At 35.2% G+C, this 24,993-nt stretch overlaps 1 protein-coding gene across 3 annotated transcripts in view; it reads right to left on the minus strand.

The window, feature by feature from the left end:
• Window positions 1-214: 214 nt before the first annotated feature.
• BRD1 (bromodomain containing 1) overlaps window positions 215-24,993 on the minus strand; it is a 56,541-nt gene continuing 31,762 nt past the window's right edge. Inside the window, exons 8-13 of one of the 3 annotated variants that reach the window (XM_021555230.2) lie at window positions 24,009-24,497; window positions 10,375-10,510; window positions 9,075-9,202; window positions 7,125-7,234; window positions 4,777-4,931; window positions 215-2,115 (exon numbers count right to left, since the gene is read on the minus strand). In XM_021555230.2, the coding sequence (XP_021410905.1) occupies window positions 1,932-2,115; window positions 4,777-4,931; window positions 7,125-7,234; window positions 9,075-9,202; window positions 10,375-10,510; window positions 24,009-24,497 (1,202 nt within the window). In that variant the 3' untranslated portion in view covers window positions 215-1,931. The remainder of the gene's footprint in view (window positions 2,116-4,776; window positions 4,932-7,124; window positions 7,235-9,074; window positions 9,203-10,374; window positions 10,511-24,008; window positions 24,498-24,993) is intronic. The other 2 variants (XM_021555232.2, XM_021555233.2) reach the window with 2 other exon arrangements.

A 24,993-nucleotide genomic window follows, 5' to 3' on the forward strand; every position in this document is an offset into this window, starting at 1 on the left:
TTTATCCAACTCAGCCTTAATTACCAGGGTCCACCACAGGCAACTGGTCTCAGCTAACTGGAATAGCTCCTATGCAAAGGGCTCAGCGAGGACAATGCTGGGTGCCACAGGAGAACATTCAGCTTCTTGGTTCAGTGCCTCTGGAACAGCGCAGTCATGGAGGAAGAAAATGGGCACTGCAGCAAAATCTCAGGGGCTAAATTCAGGACAAAACTTACAGTTGAGAAAGAAATTTTATTTCAAGCTTCTACGGGGGTATTACAAACAATAGAGAATAAAAACAGTAAAAACTATTTAAAAAGTAATTGTCCCTTTAAAATAAAGATTCAAGCAGGTTTAACAATGAAGTATGCTATTCAATGAAGTTTTAAAAAAAAGATTTAAAAAGTATTGGTTTTGCTGTATTTGCTAATCCTTTATAAAAAAGCTGGGCATAAATACTTCGTGCATTCATATGCATTATTTGGTGTTTCATATTATATAACTTGGTACAGTATTTACGATATCACTGCAAAAGAGTTCAAACACAGTGCATTTATAAATAATGGAGCCATTATAAATCACATTGCAAACATACCTTGCCATTTCATTGTTACAAATTCAGTATCTCAGTGAAGGTAGGAATAAAGTAGCTACAACAATCAATATCTTGACTTTATTTTTTTTCTTTTTAATATAAAAATGCAGTTCTGGAAACCCACCCTCCTTCTTCCCCCTGCCCAAACATAATGCTTTACTTCTTAAAAATAAAAATAAAGTACTAATTCTATATACATCACATGTACCATACAAAAATGTATCCAAAGTTTCTATTGCTACCAAAGTGTTCTAAATTAAAAGTTACATAAATCCCCTCATTGGAAACAAAAGATTACAAGTTACCAAAAAACCAAATTACACACAAACCATCGACTTATTTTATACAATTTCCAATACATTTTTCTCCCAAAGCAAGTTGTCTTCTCATGTGCCTGTATAAAAATGCATATCAATATATTTGTCAATTTTATTTTTCATTATAAAGCAAATTAATACATTTTCTACAATAAATAAAACACAGGGAGGCACACACATCAAAAAAATTAAACCGATGGGAGATAAATGGGATATGGTTTTGAAAGAAATCATATGCTTCCAGGCTTTAAGCCAGATTTGTTTAAAACAGTAACAACCTTAAGTCATTTTGGGCAACAATGGAGTGTTTTTGGTGTTTTGCAAGTGATGTACATAGTATAATTTTTATTGATGTCTTTCTCACAAAGTACCCTCCAAAATAATGCAATTTCCTTTCTTAAAATACATATTTGTAATTGTAAATTTACATCAATCTTAAATATGTGGTACTTTGTGCAAAGAGCAACAATTTACACAAACATTCAGAAGTCTTTTTCAGAAGCTACAGACCAAGGAAGAAATTATACAAGCAGCACCATACTGTATATGATTTAGGCAAACATATATTTGATGCCATTTTGATATTAGGCTTTACGATCCACTAAACACCTTAAGCTGAAAGATGGTGCTTAGGTAACTTAACCTCAGAAAAAAAAAGAAAAAAAAAAGTATAAAGCATGGAAAAAACAAAAACCAGTTCCCTCCCCAACAAAATTATAAAAGGAATTAAGGAGCTACTTCTAAAATCAGAATAAGTTAAGTGTTGAATATACATTTATGTACAATTATGAACACTATGAACAAGACATTTTAACAGGTTTAGTGGAAAATCCTCCAATCTACAGCACAATAAAATAATTAATCAATATGGCAATGGTGATTTAGAAGAATTGCTCAACTATTTCAAGTTTGCAGAACTCAGCCACTGAATCAACAATTAAGGGGTTGTATCTTCAATACATTCTTTTAGACAAAGAGGTTCATTAGTAGAGTTCAAGTCTCTGTGGTATTTTTCATGCCTTGCTAGAAAATCTCTGTTAGTCAATATCACTGAAGTCACTGACTGGCTCTCCATGGACCCGACTCAGGTGATTCATAGCACGATCAAAAGCAATTCTTACTGCTTTTCGTATGCTTGAATTACGTCCTTCCATCATTTTTAACTTGTCTATGGTCTCATCTATCCCAAGGGGAACCATTTTGGATTTGGGAAGCCACTGCCTGTAAGAAAAGGGTAAAAAATAAATCTGTTAAATATAGAATAAGATCAAGAAATCTGTCCAGAAATGTCAGGGCTACTATGCCATGTTTCTCATATTGCAGATCAGCTTCACCATCTTAAACAAAACAATAAAACACCTTTTAAGATAGTGCTTACTTGCACTAAATATTTAAAGAACATTAAATATTAAGAAAATCTCTTCCATAAAACGGAGAATACATTCTGTGATTGTACTTAAGTAATTAAGTAGCAACAGAAAGGACTTAGCCTAAAATACTGATGCAGTTAAAGAATAGGCAGCAGCAACTAACAATGGGCATGACTCAAGATTCACCTGACACAGTCTCTTTTACAAGGAGTTTTCAGATGATGGATTTTTGCCTTACATTTCAGGCATCTTGATTTGTTCTTTATGGGGAAAGGTAAGCTGGCAAGGAAATTCTGCTTTAGCATGCTCCGTATTCAGGGTCCTTTTCTGTTTCAAGCTCCATAAATGTCTTCAAATTCTGGGCATGGAGGAGTGATAATGGAAAAAGCTCTACATCCTGTTCTTCTAGTTAAAGCATTCTAAATATTTATTTTAAAATTATAAATTAAATTTATGTCATTTTCATAAAGGTTGATTGTAATCCTGTTTTCCAAAGTCACAGTCATTGAGGAAAACAAAAATTAGGTCAATTAATGAATTATATTTCAGATATGCTACTGTACTCTGCAATCCCAATCCTGCAAAAGGCAGAAGCCCTCTTTTTGTATAAAAACATTAGTTTGGGAGGGAGACCATTTGAAGCCAAACCAACAGGAAATCAGCCAAATCTGCAAAAATTTTCTTTTAAATAAAAAAATAGGCTATTTTCATTTTCTTAAAGTACTCTAAACTAGAGCCCTATTGTACTGAGCACACACACTGAAATAAAATGTGAAGAGTCAGTATAAGGACACAAGTATAATAGCATGGAAAGCATCAGTCTAACCATTACCAGTTTTAATACAGATAGAAGAAGTTTTAAGGGGGTATTTTTAAAAAAAAAGCCTTGCAAGTCCACCTGACATAAGTGGGGAAGAAGAAGAAACAAATATGAAAATCCATTGGGGATAGACACTGATATCACAGAATGAAGGTAACAGACACCCTGAGATCAATAAAAATCATAAACAGGGGTTCAAGACTAAAAGGAACACAGCAGAGATAGAATTATGAGTGCCAAAAAAAATCACAATAAAATAATCATTACCAAAACAAGTTGGTGGGGTCAGGGTGGAGAAGAGGAAAGGGGCTGGAAGAAGAACTGAGTCTTTTCCTGTCCATCTATGCAGAGTACCCATTAGAGACAACTTTGCACAATATTTACATGATTTAGGACCACCTGCATATAGAGACTAATCAGAAAAGTTTAAGCTGCAGAGGACTCCCCAGATCAAGAAGCAATCAGAGCAATTATTAAGAAACTCACCAGGGAAAACATGCATTACACTGGCAACACCAGTAAGAGGAAAAAAAAAAAAACCAAGAAATAAGGCTGAGTATGTTTAAATGAAACGTTCTCTGCAAACAAAGGCAGAAGAATGCAGGATCTTATGGAATCCTAAGCAACTGAACAAAGATAATTAAGACAAAGTACCAATTAATTAAGAAAATACTAAAGAACAGAAAAATTATGCCAAAAAACTCAAGGGGCAGAAGAGCAAACACCAGTTATAAATTTTAAGCATTAGTTTATTTAAGTGATATTGTACTGGCACAGAGGGAGTCAGGAGAATGGCAGCATCACTCAATGCCACATACAATCATCTAAAGAGAAAAGTGATAGTTAAAAGTAAGCAAAGTCAAGAGAAAAATGAGACATGGACAGGTTTACAGTTAGCTTGACCTGCATGGGAACTAGGAGAGGAGAGGGTCTACAGAGAACATAGAAAAGACATTACATAGTTTGGGAGAAGGTAGACGAAAAGCTTCCATGCCTAGGAAAAACCCACCAAAACCAACCCTACAAACCAAAAGAAGACTAAAAAAACCTCGTGTGTCTCCTCCTACCTCCACAGAAAAACCCCACCAGCCCTAAACCCAAAGACCATGGGGGAGGGTAAGAGAATGTTTTGTTGTGTGAATGACCCTCTTCAGGCTCTACACAGCATATTGCTGATGCCAAAATAAATGGAAATAGGGAAGATTTAATGAAAAAAGAATTTAGAAAAGTTTAAGAACTTCAAATGAAAGTGTTAATAAAGCATTGAAACAAAGAGAGGTTAAAAATTCAAAGAAAATGCACTTGAGCAGACTGGAAGAAGAAGTGTTGTAATTCAGAAAGCAATGATGAAGGATGATAGAGATAAATGTTAGACTATTACTTTTAAAAAAACTATGAAGCAATAAGAAATTTCATCAGGTCAATAAATGAAAGTCGCATGTAAAAAAAAAGACTATTTAACGACTTAAAATATTTTTTTCCAAACTGACAATAAAGAGATATTTTTCAGTGATGATATATACCTTGGTCCAAAAATAGACTCAAATATGAAATTTTAACCTTACAGTTTATTTAACTTCCATAGGAATTCTATCCGTGGAAAAATAATATTTTGATTTTCTTCCTAGACCAAAGCTACAGACTCTTAAAATTTTAAGTAACTGCATCAAACAATACATTTCAATAACATACCAACTTCTTTTGTTGTCAAAAAATAGTACTAAGAATAGTTTCTCATCTGATTTGGTCTGCATTTGTTCTCCAATTTTCAGTACATCTAGAGGTGGCACTGGTATAGTAACACCATTGTGATGGCCAGCAACACGAGGCATCTTAGGGTCTATAATCTGTAAGAGAGAAGGACAGTTCCTCATTTTTAAAATTATGCAATTGATTTTAAGAAGATATTACAAATTAAATTAACAAGAAATAAATAGTAAACTAAACAGTCACTGGATATAAACTGACTTGGTTTTACACACAGCTTTTTAACATAAGCTGAATAGGCATAGTGGAGACCCAGTGGCAGACTTCACTGAAAAGACTAAAAAAAGCATTTTGCACCCATATCAGCTCTTTTTAGAAGTCCCATTTGAATTCCACTTAGTACAACTTTGAACTGACAAGCAGGTTTCAGAATGAAAAAGTCAAACCAGGATTTCTAGAAGCTGTAACTGGTGTCAAATTTTGGGGGTTTAATTCATATACCTTAAAAAACCAACCTATATTAAGGTATAAGTATTTTGGTAAAATACATGCTCAAACTCTGGAGCAAAAATTTAAAAAGAAAACCAAAAAGAGGTGTAACTTTCAAATATCTTGCATATCCAATTTAATGACTCAGTTCAGCAAAACCTGCAGTTTTTGTCACAAAGTCTTTCTAAATAAAACTTGAGGGAGGGAATACGCTGCTAATGTTAAATTAACCATCCTGATGGAAAAACTCCTTTGCAGGCAGATCACAGCATTATGAAATGCTTAGCTTCCACCCAAAGAAAGGTTTTTACTCTATGCCTGTTCTACCCATCTCCTCCTCTAAGAACTCCTGTTGTTTTTCCACCATCCACACTGGCACCAATCTTAATCCACAGTAAACTGACTTTGGGAAATAAATTAATAGAAAGCTGTGGGGAGCTCATAGAAATCAGAAGAATTTTTTTCTCTTGACAGAGGTTTAACTCCTCAATTAACTTATCCCACTCTCAGTAACACCAATGCTGACATTAAGGAGAAGGCACAAAAGGAACCCTTTGGTCTTCATCAGTTGAAATCTAGCACTAATATCCTTCAAGAGACAATCATCAAATTTTCAGCATCTGACCCAAGTGTCTGAGTCACCCACTGAGGGTACTTAAGTGCTCTGAATGCCACCTCCAGAGGTTTTAACCTGACTGTATTACATTTCACGTTGCCCTTAGAACACACATATTAAAAGCCGTGATTATCCACACTCATATAAATCAAGGCAGTGTATGAGCTATTCATATAACCCCAAAGGTAAAATACAGCCAAACCTCATCCATATTTTCTCTGCAAACTTTGATGTAAATAGAACTGTGTCTGTTTCTCCTTTATTATCACACATGCATATATATCTCCTCTATTAACAACAGTTTAAGTTTCCAGTACATCATTCACACAATTGGCTGCAGTTTATTCCGGCAACTGAGTTTTTTGTTTATTTAATGAGCTGCAGCATCAAGAGTATTTTCATACTCATTTTGCAGCAAAAATAATACATAATGTAGAAACAAAGACTACTGAGACAAGAATGCTGGTTTTAGCAGGGATAGAGACAATTTTCTTCACAGTAGGTGGTATGGGGCTATGTTTTGGACATGAGTTGAAAACGGCATTGAGAATATAGAGATGTTTTTGTTAATGCTGAGCTGTTTTACACAGAAATCAGGCCTCTTCCCCTTCTCACACTGCCCCACCAGTGAGGAGGCTGGAGGTGCACAAGGAATTGGGAGGGGACACAGCTGGGCCAGGTGACCCCAACTGACCTTAAGGATAGTCCATCCCATATGGCATCATGCTCCATATGTAGAGCTGGGGGAGAAGGAGGAAGGAAGGGACATTCAGCATGATGGCATTTGTATTCCCAAGCCAGATGTAAAGGAGCTTTGTGTTCCTGGGGATGACTGAACACCTGCTGCCCATGGGAAGTGGTGAATGAATTTGCTTTGCTTGTGTGCACAGCTTTTGCTTTTCCTATTCAACTGTCTTTATCTCAACACAAGAGTTTTCTCACTTGCACTCTTCCAACTCCTTCCCCCACCCACAAGGGGTGAGCAAGTGGCTGCAGGAGGCTTAGCTGCACAACAGGAGTACTGCACATATCAAACGCTGGCAGAGTAGCAGAAATTATTGACTTAAAATCTGGTATTTCAGTAACTTAACAAACTCAGCACATAGTAAAGAGGGCAGAATAAGCCACCTTTATTTAACCTGAATGGGAATTTACCAATTACCTTAGATATGTGTGTTTTCACACCAGAAACAGTCAGTACTGTACTTCTGGGAAGCTGGGCACTTACCAGAGCTGGGTAAGAGGGATATCCACTGCATTTGGCCCATACTACTTTTAGAGGCTCAAGAACAGATGTTGCAGCATCAGTTGAAATCCACATACTGCTATGCCCAACTTCTAAGAACAAAGAAATATAAAATTAAAATGTTCCAGAATGAAACCTCAGACAAATGTGCTGGTTTCCTAACCAATAGCTCATGATCCTTAGAATCCAAATACCAATACCAACTTTCACACACATACCAATAAAAACGAGACAGTATTTGTAAGAGGTCTTTACATGATACTGATACTTTTTTCCAAGCCTATAGATAAAGAACAAGAGTTTAGACACTTCTGGAAATAGCATATCTGAAATATCTTAATTCTTGGGAACTGTTTGCCAAATTCCAATTATTCTTTCCCTTTGAAAAAGCTCCAAAGAAAACATAAAATTATGTTACTTCAAATAACAGTTTCTTTTACTGTGATGACAATCCTGTCACAGAGGTGATGATTTTCAAGATGCAATTTGCATGGTATGTATTTCCAAGTGTTGGATACCTGGATACACACACTGAGATTAGCACCTCACAACTTTGCAATACTGGTACACCTTTCTATTCTTATGCCTAAATTCTAACCTGCATTTTGATTTCTATTTATTTTTCACAAGTTTTCTTGGTCTCTCTGCCCTGCCCTTTCCTGCAGTCAAGTTCAAAAATGTCAATAGGTTTCCAGGCACCAGCACTCGTGTTTTATTTCTTCTCAAAAAGCAGGGTAACAAACAACTGAGTTTAAGTTACTGTGCACTTCTACAGAATCCTCAATTTTCTTCTCCGTTGCTCAGCAATGTATTGAAGCCTGAGACAGGTGTAAGCCTTTCAGTCAACCAAAACCACAACTGGTCCCCTAGACACAGTCCAGAGACTGATCAGAAGACAGTGAGTTACAGCCTCAAGATGGAACTGGGGTGGTAATCAAAGGAGGAAAAACTATCCAAGTTCATATGCTGTAAAGGTCAGGCAGCACTTCTTGTATGGGGAAACCTGGTACCAAGATACAGTTCAGGGGCTGCAGCTGCACTTTCTTTCAGCAGTCAGGCAATACATACTGCTGAGAGAAAGTGTATTTCAAATGGGCATTGCTTATTTATAATGAAAGGTGGCATGCAGATACATGTTTTATCTTGACATTACAAAAAAATACCGGGGGAAAAAAGTGGTTTAAGACCTTTTAAAAGTAGAAATAGCAAGAAAAAAGTATTAAATTAAAAAAAAAAAAAAATTCAGTCATTCGGCAGAGCAAGTTCTGTTTCTCTGCACTGTTGGTAACAGTTTGTAAAGTAGTCACATATCAGCTAGAAAGAGCCATGAGGTTTCAATTAATTCATCCTTCATTTACAGACTGTTTCAAAAATATATAAGTGGAACTGTGTCTGGTACATAAAAACAGTATAAGTCCTCTTGTTCAGGAGGGCTAATAAGAAAGAAATCTACACTACCTTCAGCTGCAAAGAAATGGTATTTTAATGCTGAATAGAAAATCATACACAAGTTGACAGGATGCATTCAGCCAGACTCAGAGACTTCTCAGGTGTATATACAAGTAAGAGCCTCAGAATTCTTCCAAGTCAGAGAATATTCCACATGACAGTAAGGGGTTACTAATCTAGCACACAGGATTACTAATTTTCTTTTACAAGATCTGTAAAAGAAAACTAATTTTCTCTTTTTATTTCAAAACCTCTTTATTTCCTCAAGCAAGGAGAGAAAATTAATCAAAATCAGAGTCAGATGCTATTCTTTAAAAGTCTTTAAAGAGTCAAAAGCAGAATTCAGTAGTTTCTGGAAGAATATCAACAACACTTTTAGAAGGATTAACGTATTTAAGCATTAAAAATAATAATGTAAGAATCTGTCAAATAAATGGACAAAAATCACACAATACTATTAAGAATTCAATTATTTATAGTTACCAGCTGCAATTCTTGCTGCTTTGGCATAGTTTCCATTTTCAATGCATGATATCAACTCACTTCGATCTTCCAGTGTATGTCTCCGTATCAGGGCAGGTTTACCTTTACCACACTTCGGCAGACTAAAACTACAAAAGTATTAATATTAAAATCATTTCTTGATAATTAACATTGTTCCTTATAAATCAAAATTCTGAACTAGAACTTAAATTTCATCAGTACAGAGTAAAATCAGTGGAGCAAGCTCTAAACATATTTTGAGTAACAAATACAAACAACATAAAAGGCAAAGCTCTGATTATTTTCATACACAGAATTGCCTGGTTATCAGCAAAAGTCTGTTCCACTGCTCCAACAGTTCTACTACACAGGAAATGCACCCATTCTCTCTTTAATTTTTCACTAAAAAATTCCAGTCTTTCAATTGTAAAATGCCTCTACTCAAAATGGGAAATTTGTTTTCTACAGACTTGAGTTTTCTTCAAGAAATCATATAATCTGAACAATTATATTGACAATTTGATCTAGAATATCACATTTAAAATAGATACACTATTAAATTATCTTTGTTTCTGAAAGTCTGTTTGACATGACTGTATTAACACCATTCCCTTAACCTGAACACACAAATAAAGCCCTCTTTTTCTGTCTAACGGATTTACCCTATACTCTCCTGTATGTCTCATAGCCCAGGACTGGAGATAGCTACCTATCACCCAGAAATCAGTGTTCTTTCAGAAGATACACCATTGGTGATGGAGACATCAATGGTGGCAGATGTATCCATTCTGACAGTCCTGCCTTTAACAACAGACTCCATGGAGAGAAAAGCAATAGCTGGAACAGAGTTACTATCCACACTGTAGTACCTAGTCAGCAACCCAACCCACAGACTGACAACCCACAGCTCCAAAGCTATGGTACCACCTTTTCTGTGTACAAGACTCTGCTTTGTAAGTTGCTTCTCTCTTGCCCTCACAAAAATAAAGACACACATTTTAGTGTTCTGGATTAGGAAGGTAATTAAGCCAAGATGCTATATGCAAAAACATGTCTGTATCTTTACAGAGCAAGAGAAGCACAGCCAGTTTAAAAATGTAACTGCCTGGATATGCAATAACCTGAATTCAACAGAAGAATCCCAGCAAACTTAAAAGGGATCTCAGATCTGACAAAACTTGAGAAAATTGAAATACACTCTTTTTTCCAAAATTGATGCAATCCTCCAATGTGGATCACAAGCACTATAGAAAACTGATATATCCAGTCTCAAATCTGTATTTCATATTTACAGTTTTACCTTGAGTTACACAAGAGACTGTTACTAGATGAAATACTAGATTCTGATGCACAGCGGCGACGAGGTTCAACTTTTCTTCCTGGAGTATCATCTAATGCTCTCTCTTTGCTCTCATCTCCAAAACCATTTGATAGACCTGCAGCATAACACACAAAATAAACTGCATCAAACTGGAAATCATACCATTTTCATTAACAACCTTTTGTATTTACACAATGTATCATTATTCTTTTGTTCTTCAAGTATTTTGGTGTGATGAAAAAGAATGTGAATATTAACAAAATATGTAATTTCAAGGAAGTATTATAAATAGGAAGTTCTCATTGTCCCGATTTTAAAAACAGGATGAATCTTTAGGTAAGGTACAAAAAAAAAAAAAAAAAAGCAAGCAGAGATTGTAACATGGGAAATACTACATGGAGTATCAAATCAGTCTTTGCAGTAATGTTTCCAGCTATTAAAACAATCATGCTGCAAAAGCTAAGTAGGAAAAAAACCCAAGAAAATAAAATGTTACAAATCAGGCAGATTACCAAGTCAACAAAAGGCTTATTTCAATTCAATACCATAATCATTAAAGTTCTTTCCAAACATTGGAAGTAAAGACTGATGTGGATTTCTTCATGACACTATCTAATTCTTCCTGGTAGTCTTTCCATTTTAGTGAATTCTGACACAATGATCACTATTTTCTTTCACCAATAATCAATAATATACATGGTACTGTTTTTAACTAGCCTTCCCCCAACAAAAGCTTATATGCATCAAAAGATACTACATTTTAATTTCATAATCGTAATGAAAACACTAAAAATATTTTTATATTACAATATACTTATTTGATGGGACTGTTGCCAATCCTGCTCTGGGTTTGCTATACAAACAGTATTGTCCTTGTAATTTCTATACTTGATTAAAGAAGCAAATGAAAAGTTTTAAGATAGCATTCTGAAGACTTTCCAGAGTATGTGGGAGAGTTTGCGGAGGTGTGGACAAAGAAAGAATCCCACAGAGACTCTAGAATATGATCAGAAATGCACTCAACAAAGGCAATGGTACCAGCCTGCAGGCAGCTACTGCAAACTGTAGGCTACAAAGAGAACAAAATTTTAAAACAAATTCAATTCTGGGCATGCCACTCCCAGCACACGAAAGACATACCCACCCCCCAGCCATCTTTACCACTACCAAAGAGTTGAAGGTATCATGAACATTGTACAATCAGACACAGTCAAACTAGGTTATGTAACTTCACATACCCCTCCAAAGAGCCTCTTAGTGTAAAACAATTATGGCAGAACTCCCTTTATTAATTCTTCCAGTCTATTTACTACAAAGATCTCGGCAAAGGAGGCTGATAACTGAGGAACTTGAGTTAAGCAAGTTACTTTTTACAATCCAGTAATTTTTCAAGCATTTCTGTATAGTGACTTATAAAGTTTTTCCCCTCCACCCCAGGAGACCTTCCATTTGGATTATAAACACAGTTTCAGATTTTTTTCAGAGTGTATTTACGCAAGGTTCTGAAAGATTTACATATAAGCATTCTCTTTCATTGTAATTTAGTTTACACTGTAAATATTAATTCAAGAGTGTTTGTTTTGTAACTCCAGTATTTGCCTTTGATTTCCTACAGAAGAAAAATTATAAAGGTAGCACTGTTCTGAGTGTCAAGCACCAAACTATTATTCAGTGGTATTAATTAATCCTGTCCTCACTCTCAGCAAGTTGATAAAAATATCTGCAGATTATGGGGGAGTTGGGTCTTAGACTGAGCTGAAACAGAGTATGATTTATGAAAAAGTATGTAGGGGAATTTAAGTTATTACAGTACATTTCACATGGCATCTGAAATTAAAATCTAAAAATAAACTTTCTGCAAAGGACATCTCTTGTGTCTCTGCAAAAATTACTTTTTATTCTTCAATATCCTGTCAGACTTATCTTTCAAGTAAGGTGTACAAACTGTTTTGTTTTCATCCTGCCACAAGCTGGAGACACATTACTCAAGTTATGCTCAGGCATCTAACTAAATGTGAAGCAGCTATCAGCAGAAACAAGTCAGATCACAGACTGAATTTTAAACAGGAAGACAGATCAAGTAATGACTGCTGCTAGAACAAGGGCACAGTTCACATTCCCAATGGGCTGTGAAAGTAGAAAGAAATACCTGTATAAAGAGCACATGCAAAACATTTAACCATATATAGGCCATGTGTGATTTGGATGCTTATCTCTGCATATATTGAGTTGTACATGCACACCCAGGACAAAAGGGGCTGCATATTTTTATTTCAATCAGTTTATGACTGCACTGTCACGAACATGGACATTTTTGGCACACTCAGTCCCTGGAAATGGTGTCTTCTCACTGTCAACAAGTCAGTAGCAAGAAATGGTAAGGAGCCAGTTTTCAGCAACACACAACAAAGCGACCATGTGATCTCCTGACTGCTAAGTTAAGAAACAAGGGATACAACAGAAACACACAACTATAGTAATGGAGACAGCTCTCTGAGGTGGCAGTCCAGCCCTATTCTAGTTTAAATATAAGCTGTGAGTTTAACGACTCACTTAATTCACTTCATTCTACAGATTGATAAGACATTTTTACTGTGATTTGGTTACTAACAGTGCTGTCCTGGTTTCTGCTGGGATAGAGAAAATTTTGTTCTGAGTACAGAACAGTACAGCTGGTACAGTGATGTATTTTGATTTGAGTGTTGATAGCACACTGATGTTTGAGCTGATGACTAGTGCTGACACTATATTAAGGACTTTTCAGTATCTCATGCTCTGCTAGTGAGCAGGTGCACAAGAAGCTGGGAGGGAGCATGGCCAAGACAGCTGATCCAAACTGGCCAAAAGGATATTCCATACTATGGAGTGCCATGCCCCATATATAAAATGATAGGAATTGGCTGGGAGGGGCCGATCACGGACTGGCGTTGGCTAGTGGGTGCTATGCAACAGTATTGTGAATCACTTGATTCTCTTCGGTTTTATTCTTTTTCCCTATTATTATTACTATTATATTTTACTTAGTTTCAATTGTAAAACTGTTCTTATCTCAACCCAGAGGTTTTACCTTTTTCTGATTCTCATCCTCATCCCACTGTGAGGAGGGAGGAATGGGAAGTGAGAGAGGGGCTGGGTGATACTTGGTTGTCAGCTGAGGTTAAACTACAGTAAGTGGGGAAGAAAACCCAAAACATTTTTGACAAAAAAGGAATACTAAAGTGCAAAAGAACAACATGCAAGCTTATCAGCAGGAGCAATTTTCCTGAGCATCAAGCCCCTAATAACAGGAGCTTACACAATCCATGAGACTCCAGTTTATACAGTTCACATTTCAGAAATTGTAAGGAATAAGCATTATTTTAAGAAAGGAAAACCTCAATGCTTAAAGAAAATACACTCATGTCTAGTCATAGATGAAGCAGTTCACAAGTGACCTTGTAACTTGCCAGAAAAAAATAAGGCAATAAAATCTAAGCACTTTATGGTAGTAGCACTGATGTGCAAAAAAAGATCAGATATACTAGAGAACTTGGTTTCTGTTATACCGTTACAAAACTATTTTCTACCATGAATCATGAAACACCCAGTGTCCTGTAGTTGCTAGACTAAGTGAAATTGAAGATCTGCATTTGCTTTAAGGAACTTGCATTTTACTTAATCAGTAGATATAACTAAGAAGGCCATATAAAGAAAATCTATGAGACCTAATTCATCCTGCCTGCAACTTTCCAAAAGCTCATGATTTTGTTAGATCTAATGAGCTTTCTCTACAGTCATGAAATGAAATTTTGTGTCAGGTACTAAACTTCTTACACATATTGCCTCATCAACACCACTGACTGACAACCCTCCTCTCCCCCGCAAAAGTCCTAAAGATCAAACTAAAAGCCTTTAAATAGTGGTTCATTTCCTTTACTTTTCCACTCTGTTCTTAAGTTTCTTCAAAAAAGCAGTCCACTCTCAAGAGGCAGAACTTAACTTTTTTCAATTAAAGAGGCAATTCTCAAACAATGAAGTCTGCTATCAATCTTAAATGCAGGGTTACTGCCATTTCTAATCTTCAGCTCAACTTCAATTTACTGCCTTGCTCATCATAGAATAACACAACCATTTTGAAAGTAAGGAAATGCTCTAAAAAGAAAAAAAAGTAAGGCAAAGATGATCAGCCTTACACTCTTCCACAGGTCTCTCATTGCACAGAAAACTGTATTTATTAGGAAAGGTTTTAACTTTTTCTCAACAGTGCCAGTTTGTTCTTAGGCTGCAATTAAAACTTTCACTATCTACATCAAGCAAGTTAGAATCTTCTTGCCCATACTAAATAAATGGAAGCAGGAAAAGGTAATTTCCAAAAGAGAGCAGAAATTTGGAAAACATGGTAGAGGAACAAATCTGAGTATAGCCCAAAGAGCAGCACAGTATGTCCACAAATGTACAAAAAGCTGCTCAAGAATACAGTCTGAAATGTACAATTCTGTAATCACATCTTACAGTTCTGCTAAAACAAAAAGAAAGAAGCAGAACTTGCACAAAATTATTCTAAAGAAATTAAAACTGCACTATGCATAGCTCAACGCAAAACCAAGCACATCCAAATGGAAGATGAAGTGCTCTTCTAAAACTAGACAAGAAGGGCTGAGATTCAACCACTAAAAAACCTGGGAGCATTCAAACAATGACTGCACACAGTGCACCAGCACTTCTGTAGCACTACTTAGTCTCATTTTCAGTTGTTACTTGTGTGCTTACCCAGAACCACTGATGTTACTCTTAATTAAAATCTATATACAGTAGAGGAAAATGTGTACTTTATTTAAAAAACCCTTTCTTTTTTCCTGGTATGTTTTACTTCTCCAAGAAAGATGAGACTGGGTTTTTTGGGGAAGGGAAGAGGACGGAGATGCAGCATTCTTAGCTAGTCTGCTCTAACAGAACATGTTCTGGGAATAATAATGTTGGGACTGGTAAAACTCTGCGACCAGTGTGTGTCACATATACTACAACACATACGACTTTGCAACTTACGGAAATGGGGCAATATATTGAATGAAGAGCATAGTTTCATATGTGTCAAAGACTTCCTCCAAGAGTGTTCATTTCTATTTGTTTTTTTTTTGTTTTAAGGATGGCTGGTGTCTCCAACATGATCCAAATTAATTACTTCAAATGTAATTGTCTTTCTGCATTCCAAAATGATCATTTAATTGAATTCCATTCCATGTTGAGGGTAATAGAAAATAATTAGGATCCAAAGAGATAAATACCCAGCATGATATTAGTTAATATGAGAACCTGGAAGACAGTGAAAAAGCCATTAAGTCTCTCTGAAAGGAAACAGAGCTTTCAATTAAATAAGCCATCCTTATAGCAGTGTCCAGAGACAGTAAGCATGACACAAGTGTCCCATATAGTCTATCACTAAAACCTAAGGTTTCTAAAGGGACTAAGTAAGTTTCACTTTGATTCAGACCTCTTTCTTGAAAAAGAAAATACTGGAAGTCATTGAAAACACAGAATACGACCTTCATGTGCATTATATGCATCAAGAACACAGTTTCAAAATGTAGCTAAAAATACCTCCAGCAAGAGTAAGAAAGGGGATGTCACTGATTATGGGGGATTTATACATACAGATAAGCACATACAGGATAAAGGAATACTTGAAGGTAATAAACCATCAAAAGTTACTATATTCTTAAATGGGAAATGGGCAGACTGCAGAAACAGGAAGGCATCCACTAAATTTTTTTTCAAAAGTAAGAGCGTAAGACAATAAGAGAAACCCTTTCAATGTTACTTCAAACAGTAAATTCTAAAGTGCAGTTTAATATTCCTACTGCACTTTATAATTCTTCTTTTCAGAATACACAGATGAATTTCAGAGCATAGCAAAGCTTCCAGTACTTAAAACAGTCTTCAGTATGCAGACAAAATGGAAGCCAGTTATGCAAAGACTACAAAGCCTGGTGTGAAGAGTTCCCTTGAAATAAAGCTTTTAAAACTTGGTCACGGCTAAAGACAGCAAAGACAGCTCAGTATGAACCCATGATGTGGCACCTACACACTAAACAGCAGTACCTTTCAAGATCCTAACCAGAAAATGTTAACCTTTAAAGATTTAAGTGACACAGAACAAATAGTTTCGTGGTTCAATGAATGGCCTGTTTGATGGGTTCCAAAAGAATGCTATTCACCTTGTAACTACTAATATTCTTCAAATCTGAGAATAAGAAGTGTCTCTGGCAAGATCAGATGAGAACTCTGATACAACAGCAAAATCTGATTTACACAATAGAAAGGAAAACTAATCAGCATTTATTAACCACAGCTTCCTTAAGATAAGGATCATACATTGCTCTGCACTACAACAGGATCTCTGTACTGTAGGATGATTGTTCAAAGCATTTTAAAACATGCAAGTGGGAGGCAACCTTAGTGGAGGAGTTTGAAAACACTCCAGAAAACTCTGAAACGAAAAAAAGAGCATACAAGCAGAAACATTTCTCAAAAAAAAATTACAACTTCTTCAAAGACAGTATCAACTGTTCCAGTGGTACAGACTGATGAAGCAGTAGAGTAGAAAATGCCATTAAAAAGTGCACACTCAAAATCTAAAAAATCAAAACTAACTTTACAAACTGAATTCCTGAATCAGCTTTGGTTTATATAATTTATGACACGTAAGACAGATGATTGCAAAATACAAGCTTTAAGTTCCTGAATCACATACAGACCAATGCTATTGTCATTCAGGATCCCAGAAACTACTATAGAAAGTCAGTAATATTTAGGACCATTTCCTTCTAATTACATTGGCAAAAATTACTTAAGAGGATTTAAGATCAGAATCTTTTTTCCTAACATTTTTTATTGATTTATGCCCAAACAGTTAAGATCCAGAAGAAAGAAACAAATTTTAAACATTTTCCATTTAAAGATTCTTGCTCTCTCACCTACAAAATCCTGATATATATGAAAAAATTCTTCAGAGGTTTCTTAAAGACTTAAATCAATATATATTATTTTAATTCACAACTAACATAATGAAAAAGCATAATAATTATTTATCAATATACTGCATGAAAATCCTAGTGCCTAGGGGTTTTTCAGAGGAGCCCAGGAGGACCTGACACCTACAAATAAAGGCTGCTCCATTTCCTAAACCGAGATGCTCCTGAATGGAACTAACTTTTGGAAATTACTATCTACAGGATTTTACACAGAGCTTTTATCAACACAAGATTTTTCTTCACTGAAAGTAAGGGTTTCCCTGTAATTGTGAGAAAACAGCTTTTAGGTATACTATCCACTGAAAAGCAAATGGACAGAAAACTCCAAAGCTCTCCTATGTAGGCAGTTCCAGCAATTCAGTTCTATTAAAAATTTAGCATTTATTTGCCTTCTAAAGCTATTTAGGAAAACTAATAATTTGTTCTGCTTTCTAAGATAGGGAACAGAAAATGAAACTGAAGTTGCTACTTGAAAGATCAAGGCAGAGATCTGCCACTCCTGAGATGACATACAGGACACCACAGTAAAATGCAAATATTTGAATTACTTCAGTAAATTACACAGCTGCATTCCTAGTCCTAATTTTCCAGGCCTTTTTTACCATGAGAGGTACTTCACACAGGAAAATTAAAACTTCATGTGATTCAGCGCTTTACAGCCTCCTTCTATGACAGATTGCAGAGTACTTGGGGAAGTGCATGACGTGAATCCTTTGAGACTGAAACATTGTACTAAAAATTTAAAGGCCCCTTCCAACCCAAACTAAACTATGATGTTCCAAACAGGTCAGCTCACCTGATCCACTTTGATACACTGGATGTCTGGTAAGAGGGGACTTCACCATATCTAAGCCTGTGAATTTGAAGGTAGGTCATCTATACTCAGCCCCAGCACCATGGCCATGGCAAGTGTCTTCTTAAATAAATAAAGAATAGCATAGGGTGAATCTCCAAATTTACTAATTTTTTAGATATTTTCAATAAATCCTACAGTTCTGTTTACCATCTGCATCACACAGAAAAAACCAGTTTTGAATGCCACAAATGAAGCACACAGGGGACTATAACATTTAATTTCTTACATAGCCAAATGTGGGCCAAGAAATGAGCTAAGTATTAAGGAAAAAAAAGAAAAATAAAAAAGCACTAAAATAAAAGTACTAAAAATAAAAAAAAAAATAGTGAAGTACAGTAAAAGGCTCCACAATTCCTACAGCATCAAGAAAAACAGAAGGGCTTCCGGATATATGTGTTTATTATTATAGAAGATATGGTTATAATCATCTTAAAAAACACAGCAATTGTACATTGGGTGCTAATAGTTAATATCTTAAAAATTACCCAAAAGGCATCACCTTCAAAAATATTAACATTTTTAAGACCCAAGGAAAAATTCCAGAATACTAGTGTATAATGCACCTTATCTATGCACACACCTCACAAGCCTTGAAAAAAGCACCACACTGCCCTTTATCCAGGTGTTCATCAACTCCCACCATTCTCAACTATGTTGCTCAAAATCCCCCCCTATTTTAATAACATAAATCAAGAGATAGGAAAAGGATTTTTCACTATCAGGAAGTTAACACTATGATTATTTATATGAAATAAAACTGGAAGGAACATTTATTTTCTTAAAACACATTGCGAGTGTTTTGATTGATATAAAATAGCTTTCTACCCCGTCTTTCTGCCTTATGCACTTAATTCATTCTATGTATATTATAAAAACCCTCCCCTATATCTCAAAATGTTCCCAGAAATTACATTGGCAGAAATTTTCACAGGCCTGGCAGAACTCCTGTCTAAATTTTGAGTGGGCCAAAAAGAAATTAAGAAATCCAATGGGGTTCTTTTTTATTTTCCCCTTCTAATTTCTCTCCTTAATTTGCTTTATTTTCTTAGCAAATGGTCCTTACATTTCCCAGTGGCCTATCAACCTACTAGAAAACAAATTAACCAAACATACCCTGACAACTCAACAGCCAGACTCCTGCAGTCCCCATGTCTCTACACTGACAAATTTAACAAATCAGGAAATAATTCCTTTTAGGCCTTCATACATCTTCTCACGATCTCTAATACTTTGTTTGTTTGCAAATACACATTAAAATGTTTTATGTTTCCAAACCTCTTGGAGTCAGTCAGGCAGCTAAAACTCTTGGATACCACTAAGCACTCAAATAATTAAACTTACAGTCAGACTTCACATGAAACAATCACTATGTGTTCCTACAATAAATCACGACTGTGGATCTGTCAATAGATTTAGTCAAATTGTTACACTCAATTCATGAATATTAATATTATATATATCCATATACACATGTACTGTCATTCCTGTCTATGCTAACCACAAGAGAAATTATACAAATTTGGGACTTTTTTTTTCTGAGAAACCTTTATTTTAATTTTTTTTTTTACTTCAAAGACATAAGTTTCTTAGATATGCATGTCTTACTTTCACTTCCTCCATTTAGTGAATGGTAACTGAATGCTGTGCATATGAAGCCTGACTTTTATCCAAATTGGCCTGTGTTCCAGAGAAGCAAAGATTCATTAGAAATTAAGTACTCAAGAATTTAAAAAATGAACTGTATTCTATTTCACTCCAAACACAATGTCTACCCTGATCATATAAAATTAAGTAACAGCAGTCCTCACTACAATATTAAATTTGATCAAATGCAAATAATATTCATATACAGGTTAGTTGCCATCATTTTGTAGTAGTTGAGCAGAAACAAAGCCCAACATTTACTAACAGATTTAATAAGAAATCTTTGTTGTATACTGATAACTGCATGTGAAGTATGTATTAAGAAATGATAAATTCCCCCACTCTGTTTTTTACTGTGTGAATGTTCTACTTCAGTGATCACTATTTTAAATACTTGCTTACATGTGTTTCAGCACCTTGAGAAAATCTGTGTAGCTGGAAGTGAAAATATGAAGTAAATTATATACATCACTGAAATTTTCTACTACTGCATTTGGACCAGAAATAATAGAAACACAATAGAAACACAACATACTGAGAGATACTAATATCACCAAGTACACAGGCAAATCTCATAATCTGGCATTTTACAATGTTAAAAAAGGTTTCTTGAAACCCTAATTTGTTCCATCTGCTGTCATACTAGTACACAACTGATACAGGAAGATTTTTAATGATCAGTAAAATCTACCTTCTATCCATTAATCAGTTTCATTTTTCTCTGATGTAATAACTGCACAAAATATTTCCCTGATAAAAAGAATTCATCTTTCTAACAAAAGAGCAAGGTAAGTATACAATGGGTATTTTGAAAAGGTCATTAAACTTGTCACAATTAAGACTTGACATGCCCAACCTTCAAGAATCATACATCAATCTCTGATGTCACCAAAATTTCCTAGGTAAACAACAATCTTCTTTTGGAAATTGTTGGTAGATAACACTTGAAGCAAACCCAAAATACATCAAATATGTATAGGAAATTTTTAAACACGTCTCCACTATGCAGCTGTCAATTTCTACACAGCAACTACAAAGACAGATGTACTCTGTGACAATGCCCTAATAGAACACTAGAAAATTTAAATTTCAGATTACACTACACTCCTGCTTCATATATTTTAAAGACTCACATATGAAAGGTGACAGTATTGAAGTGAACTGCTTTCAGTTCTCTTTGAAGGTTAACTCATGTTGTTCAACAGTCCCCTATGAAAAAGGACTGGCATTTCAGTAATCTTATCTATGAAAACCAACAGCATGTGGGACACTGCACTTATGAAGGAGTGTGTCAGTGGATTCTGTCTGTGTCTTTCTTGAAGATAACTGGAAAAACATCAACCCCAAATGAAAGTCAAGCGAGCACAATAAAAGCAGTCTATAAGAATAATGAAACAACCGGTAGGTACGGTTTCACTCAACTAAATAACGTTTAGAGTCTTCCTTTGAACTTTGTCATGTAAGAATAAGGGAGTGACAAGAAAGGGGGAAACACTGGAGAGACTGAAGAATAAGGGACAGAAACAAGACATCCTTAAATAACATCAAAAACCCTCATACTGGCTATGAATAGGTAAGAAAGAAAAAATATGTGACAGTGTAGCTCTCCACCACTTAAACATTTAAATCCTTGGCATATTAAGCAAAGGTTGTTTTCTTGATTTTTTCTGTATTCAGTAAAATTAAGGATAACTAACATTCACATGATTCAAAGAAAACTGTGCAACAGTAATTAATTTTCAACTGCAGGGATTTCCCACAAAGCTGATAACTCAGGTCAATGCACACAAGAAGCCTGTTGCATGCCTTTTCCTATGACTGGATGGCTTCGGAAGAAAAAGCTCTGTTGTATTCTCCTGAATAAAAATATTTTTACCTACAGTATGAGATTAAATTTTGGAAAAAATAACCAAAGAAAAAGAATGTATTACTGTATACACCACCTAATGCATTTTTATCATAACACAGACATCTACATGAATTAACACCAGCTGCATACACAAAAAATCCCAACTGTTTTTAAATCTTGGTAAGTATCTGACATTTGTGCTGGTTTCCTGCTGAACTGTAGCTCCAGATAGCTGCCAACTGCAGATTACTTAAATTAGTGTGGAGACACAAATTTGAAAATAACATGAGGAATAAAATTTCCTATGTGAAATTTCCTATTAAAGAAAAACTAAAACATTTTCAGGTAAATATTAATTGGCTGAACTATTTCAATTCACTCTTCTTGAACAAGTACAAATTTAAACTATAAATGCCCCTAAGTATTAGTTCTACATAAATGTAATTCTTTTTATATCTGTACTAGCTTCAGTAAGACAGTATGTAATTTTGTTTTAAATTAACAATAGAAAAACCTTTTAACTTGAGGATTTTATTCCTGTAACTAGGTTTTTAGTTTTGAAGATAATCAAAAGCATATTTGCTCTACATACACCTAACTCCACAGAGAGAAAGAAAATTGGCTGAATTTAAATCCATTCAGAAATCTGGTGGGTTTTGGTTTCATTACTGCCCATTTTTTCCCTTTAAGAATTAAGTTAGTTTTCTTACAAGATAAAAACCTTTTCTTCCCCTAAGGAAAAAAATTCACAATGTTTAACACAAAAATTTCAAGGAATTAGTACTATCTCTCAGTGTGATCTAGCATGAAATGATTTCCTGTGTGAGATAATATGCAATCTATATACAGGTACATAATGAAATGATCTAGATTATAAACTGACAAAATAGGTTATTTGGAAACCAAAGCTTTTTATAGTATTAATAAAAATTAACTAATTTCTATTATCACACCGCCTTCACTTGGTACTTACTTCAGAACTCAAGTACCAGATCAAACCTGCATGCTCTTTCCAAGCTGTTAGGAAAATGAATGGAAGTTGGGGCTTTCCAAACAGGCAAACCAAACAAAACCCCAAAAATATAAAGGAGAAACATTTCCCACACTGCATCTTACATAAAATTTTCTCATACTATGATTCCAGCATTGGAATCATGAGTGTCCTCACCTGATCATCCAAAAAAACTCCAGCTAACTAATTAAAAAAGCATACTGTACTGCCCCACACCCCGAAAAAACCTGTTATTCAAAACAAAAAAATTCCCACCAAACAGAAAAGAAACGGCCTGACTATCAACACTTCCCTTTTCCCCCAAATAAACTTCCCTGTCCCCCCCAGCTTTTGGAGCACATCTTCACACCTAATATTTAAATTAAACTCCAATCTCTTTCATTCAAAGTGACAAATCCCCACATGTTGTTTTCATACCTGCATAAGGGTTCCCAGCATGACAATAAAACAGAGTACTTATTTCAAAGGCAATATAAAAGTCATAGCAATGGCCATGGATGACATTAAGGAAATATCCATAAGTAATTTCCTCATGCTGCTTTTCTTCCTCAAAGGTTTTATATGAACTTCTCAAATAAATAGGACTATGGTGTGCTAAGAGAAGATATAATTCATGTCTTGAATTGTTCTGCACTAATGTATCAAGATAACATTTTCTTTCAAATATCCTTTAGACAAGTCTCATTAACAGCATAATCTCACCTTCAACTCTATTTAAAATGCACAGACTAAAAAAAAACCACGAAGTGTCATTATATGGTGGGGTTTTAACACTTCCATAAAATGCATGGATACACAAAGTGCCTCATACACAGTCATCAGTTTTATAATGTAAAAATATGTCTGGAGTAACACTCAGCAAAATTAAATCATACATGGCATAAGTATTTTTCATGCTCCTGATTACAAGCCTTCTGGTTTTGGCATCATATGTCAAGGTTCCATGTAATTTAATAGGGAATTTGCAAAAAAGCAGTCGATTCATCTTCCCTACAGTTTTCACATACACTCGTACGTGTAACCTTAAAAACTGCATCATGAAACTAAAGAACTCAAATTTGGTTCAGTAAATCCAATTGTCAAGGGGCAACACAAAAATGAATAATAATTTTCTGAACTGTTGTGAGGACAACCTGTTTCAAGTGCTATAATCTGAAGATTAACAACCACATGTACGTCAAAATTAACAGGTTTGTTAACTTTCCAGATGCATCCATTCAAGTAAGTTCTGTAAACATTTACCTGTATCCAAGCGCTTTACAGGGGACTCATCATCAACCTCAGAATCTCCACATGCACTCCTTGATCTTTTCCTTGGGTGCAGAAGTGTCTCCAACCTTGGAAGGACTACAGACAAAAAGGTTTTGGTCCCTAGCTGTGGAGAAGTTGGCTGGGTTTCAGTGTTCTTTGCAGACTTTTGGGGGCTTATACTTTTCGATTTGCAGAAGAGAATGGAAGTACGTCTGTTTACATCAGTTGATGACTCAGCTACAGCAGAAACAGTCGACTCATTGAGATTACTGTCAAGTAAGTGTTCTGGAGTGTGTCCATTTATTTCTTTCTGAATGGAAGTGCTATATAATTCATTATCAAATTTTACTCTTTTGTAAAGCTTACTCTGCTCTGGATTGAGTTCTACTGGTTTGAGGGTTGGTGGTTCTGAATTAGTCTCCAAGTTTGAAGGAAGAGGTAATGCATCTGATGGTTCAAGTTTAGGGGGAGATTTATCTCCTGAAAAAATTATAAATAGAGTGTGATTTTTGAAAACCTGTAGTTATAAAGTCTATTATAAAACTCACTATAAATGTGCAGCCCACCAAATAAATTGTTGTCTGGAAACAAAGCATAACATTTTAAAACCAAAAGTTGTCTAGCAACGATCTGTCCTAGTTAGTAGTTCCTACTTTTATACTGGGAATGTAACAGGGGTAGAAAAAGAAGATGTCTATAACTGGTGTTAACAATTTATACCTGGATAAGTACTTGCTTCTTCTCATGCAGTTATGTTAGTTTCATTAACTAAAAACTACAAACTATTTTTTCATTAGGAAGTTGGGGTGGTGGATGATTATCTGTTAAATGCAATTATACTGCCATTCAAGTAAAATTTTTGATAACATACATTTTTATCTACTTCACCTTATCAATATTCACCTTATCTGCCTATGAAAAATTTTATCAGCTAACCAATAAAAAAAAGTACTTGTAACCTGTTCTACTTGAGTGA

The sequence above is a fragment of the Lonchura striata genome, chromosome 5 (assembly GCF_046129695.1).
Source record: "Lonchura striata isolate bLonStr1 chromosome 5, bLonStr1.mat, whole genome shotgun sequence".
Taxonomy (NCBI): Eukaryota; Metazoa; Chordata; class Aves; order Passeriformes; family Estrildidae; genus Lonchura; species Lonchura striata.